This window comes from Coenobita brevimanus, chromosome 94 (assembly GCF_032717465.1).
Source record: "Coenobita brevimanus isolate Jiangsu-jjx chromosome 94, ASM3271746v2, whole genome shotgun sequence".
NCBI lineage: Eukaryota > Metazoa > Arthropoda > Malacostraca > Decapoda > Coenobitidae > Coenobita > Coenobita brevimanus.
Window position 1 is genome coordinate 35843755 of NC_137047.1, and position 3828 is coordinate 35847582.

The following is a 3828-nucleotide window of genomic DNA, read 5'->3' on the forward strand; positions in this document are numbered from 1 at the left end:
TTGTGAATATTTGTTTTGAATATATAGAGATGAAAACTTTACTTTGTTTGATGATATCTGTGTTTGCCTGGTCAGTAAGGATTTAGTGTGCAATGATGCAAAGAACCTTATAAAACTCTATTGATAATATTTCTGGGGAGCATATTACTGCTCGGTTAAGAGTTTTATGACAATTTGGCGACCGTGACAGGACCAGGCTTCCGCAGGTATTATTTGGGTTATTCTAATTTAGTATTTGTTATTTACTATGTCTACAAAAGAATTATTAGATTTAGGTCGTGAATTAGGTTATGAGTGTGATCAACTACACGCGTTTATACGTGAAGAACAAGCACGTGAACGTGAAGATCGACAACGTGAACGTGAAGATCGACAACGTGAACGTGATGATCGACAGCGTGAACATGAGGCACGTGAACGAGAAATTGCACACGCAAAAGAAATCCAGGAGCGTGAGGAGCGCGAACGTGAATGGCAGAAACAGGAACGTGAACATCAGGAACGCGAACGTGAGCGGGAACGTAAACATGAACGTGAAGAACGTGAACGAGAGGCCAGTGAACGTGAAAAGGATAGACAATTCCAGCTCGAGCATGCTAGACTACAGGCAATGAATAGGCATGACTCTATTGTTAATACAGCACCACCTGGTGTTTGAGCGAAAGGTCCGCAGTTACCAGTGTTCGATGATGAAAACGACGATATAGATGCCTATCTGCGCCGGTTTGAGTTGTTTGCGAATACTGCCGGTTGGCCAAAAGAATCATGGGCGGTCCTTATGGGTTCATACTTAAAAGGAATTGCCTTAGAAGTGTACTCTCGTTTAGGTCAAGATGAGGTGGGGGATTATGAGAAGGTTAAAAAGGCATTACTGCTTCGGTTTGAATGTACAGAGGAAGGTTTTAGACAGAAGTTTCGTTCAGCTCGTCCACAACGTGGTGAAAATGTGGCTCAGTACTTAACTCGCCTGCGTAACTTCCTTAACCGGTGGATTGAACTATCGGAGCACTGTGAAAAGACTTATGAGAGTGTAACGAACTTATTTATCTCGGAGCAATTTCTGAAAATGTGTGGTAAACCTTTACAAATGTATATTCGTGAGAAAATGCCTCTTTCTTTCGATGACATGAGAGAGAAGGCAGAGAGGTATGCCACCGCCCACGGAGGATTGTACCAGAACGCCCGGACCAATAGCCAGCACACCCACAAAGGTCAGGAAGCAACCAAGGACGATGGAGACTTCAAACGAGCAGGAAGGTCTGCTTACACTACAACTTTTGGTAAGGGGGTGCAATGTTATAAGTGCAACAAAGTTGGCCATAAATCCTATGATTGCCCTACCAAATCAAGATATAATGATAGTAAAGAGAAAAAGAGGGATGTATGTGCGCATGCAGAAGTATTGGGCTGTGGACATGTTGTAGAGGTGGTGAGTGCACTAGCAGCCATGCCAACTACACGAGGTACTATGTGTGGTAAGGAGGTGGAGGTACTACGAGACACAGGCTGTAGTACAGTGGTAGTGAGGAAAAGCTTAGTACCACGGGAGTGCTTAACAAGGAAACATTGTTTAGTTAAGCTGATAGACTCCCAAGTGTGCAAGTATCCCTTAGCTGAAATCACCATAGTCTCCCCTTACTATTCTGGTAGAGCTGTCGCTGTGTGCATGGAGACTCCTATATATGACCTCATAATTGGCAACATTGCAGATGCTACACCGCTCGTTGATAATGATCCTTTTAAGGAAAAGGTTGTCAGTGCTGTGGTGACCAGGGCAGCAGCGAAGCACACCTCCCGACCACGACAGACACTACGAAGTTTTGACCTAACAGACCAGCTACGGATGACTCCAGCCGACATGAAGAAGGCACAGGAAGAGGACGTCACCCTGAAGCGATGGTTTGAGAAGGCCCAGGATGGAAAGTGGTTAGACAAGAAGGGTAAGGCAAAGGTAATTATGGAAAATGGACTATTATATAAGATATATTATGGTGATGAACGAGAATTCAAACAACTAGTCTTGCCCGCTAAAGTAAGAAGTGCAGTAATGAAAGTAGGACACGAATGCATGTTTGGAGGACATCTTGGGGCTAGTAAGACTTTAGGAAGACTTCAGCAAGATTTTACCTGGCCAGGAATGGGAGAAGATGTTCGTCGACACTGTCAGTCATGTGATATATGCCAAAAGACTATACCTAAGGGTAAGGTTGGGAAAGTACCATTAGGAGAAGTACCCATTATTGATATACCGTTCAAGCGTGTGGCCGTAGATATTATAGGACCCATACAGCCTAGGAGTGAGAACGGGAACAAATATATTTTAACACTGGTAGACTATGCTACCCGTTATCCTGAAGCCACAGCATTACCCAACATCGATACTGAACAAGTAGCAGAGGCCCTAATGACCATGTTTTCCAGAGTGGGAGTGCCTGAAGAACTGGTTTCAGATAGAGGGTCGCAGTTCACCTCAGGAATGATGGATGAGGTTCGACGTCTACTGTCGATCAAGCACCTTCCTACGACACCATACCACGCAATGGGAAACGGCCTGGTGGGAAAAATTCAACGGGACCGTGAAGAGTATGCTCAAGAAGATGTGTGCCGAACAGCCCTCATCCTGGGACAGGTACCTGCCGGCAGTGTTATTCGCGTACCGTGAGGCGCCCCAGGTAACCCTTGGTTTCTCACCCTTTGAACTGTTATATGGAAGGACAGTCAGGGGACCAACCAGTATTCTGAGGGAACTGTGGGATAGAGAAAAGGAGGGAGAAGTTCGCACCACATATCAATATGTTTTTGAATTGAGGGAGAAGTTAGAAGAAACTTGCCAGCTTGCTCATGAGAACTTAAGGAAGTCACAAGCCAGATATAAGTACTACTATGACAAGAAAGCTAAAGATAAGATACTACTATGACAAGAAAGCTAAAGATAAGAAATTTAAGGTAGGAGATCAGGTATTGCTCTTATTGCCAACTGCCCACAACAAACTCTTATTGCAGTGGAGAGGACCTTACAAAGTTGTGGCACTGAAGGGTGGAATGGATTACATAATTACCATAAATGGCAAGAGCAAGACATTTCATGCTAACATGTTGAAGAGGTATGTCTCTAGGCCTGATGATTCCAAGGTCAGTGCAGCGGTGTGTTCTGCAGCTGTAGTGGAATGTGAGGAGGATGCCGACCTACACAAGCTGATACTACCGAGCCTGGATAGGAAGGAAACTTGGAAGAACGTGCACATCAGCCAGGACCTGACTTCAAATCGACAGCAGGAAGTAAATGACTTATTACTTAAATATGATGACGTAATGTCTGATATACCTGGCCGAACGTCAGTCATTGAGCATTGTTACGCACCGACGCCTCAGGCAGTGGTCTTGGAGCCATACTACTGCAGGAGCGGGATGGACGGATGTGGCCAGTCGCGTATGCCAGTCGCAAGCTGCAGCCACGTGAGAGGAATTATGCCGTCATAGAAAGGGAATGTTTAGCGTTAGTCTGGGGTGTTCAGAAGTTTTCAGTATATCTTTATGGTAGGCAATTCATTCTTGAGACTGATCACAAGCCCCTTTCCAACTTACAGACTTCTAAGACTTTAAATGGCAGACTAATGAGATGGGCTCTGATATTGCAGCCATATGTCGTGAACATAAGATTTATTAAAGGATCTGATAATGTAGGAGCTGACTACCTTAGTAGATTAGGAGAATAATGGTGTTGATATATACTTTGCATATTAATTTTCCGGGTGATATTCATTCATGTTGAAATAATTTACTTTAAGGGGAATTGTAATTTGTATGGGTTAATATTAATTGGTACAA

General features: G+C 44.0%; 1 protein-coding gene across 1 annotated transcript; it reads left to right on the forward strand.

Annotated features, from left to right (window-relative positions):
• Positions 1-778: 778 nt before the first annotated feature.
• Positions 779-2662, forward strand: LOC145412885 (uncharacterized). The gene has a single exon (XM_080282683.1). It carries the CDS (start codon positions 779-781, stop codon positions 2660-2662), a length of 1884 nt encoding a protein of 627 aa, XP_080138809.1.
• The last annotated feature ends 1166 nt before the right edge of the window (positions 2663-3828 follow it).

What these genes read in the sequence shown, in the direction of transcription:
- LOC145412885 (XM_080282683.1), top strand. Translation starts at nt 779, where the DNA reads ATGGGTTCATACTTAAAAGGAATTGCCTTAGAAGTGTACTCTCGTTTA.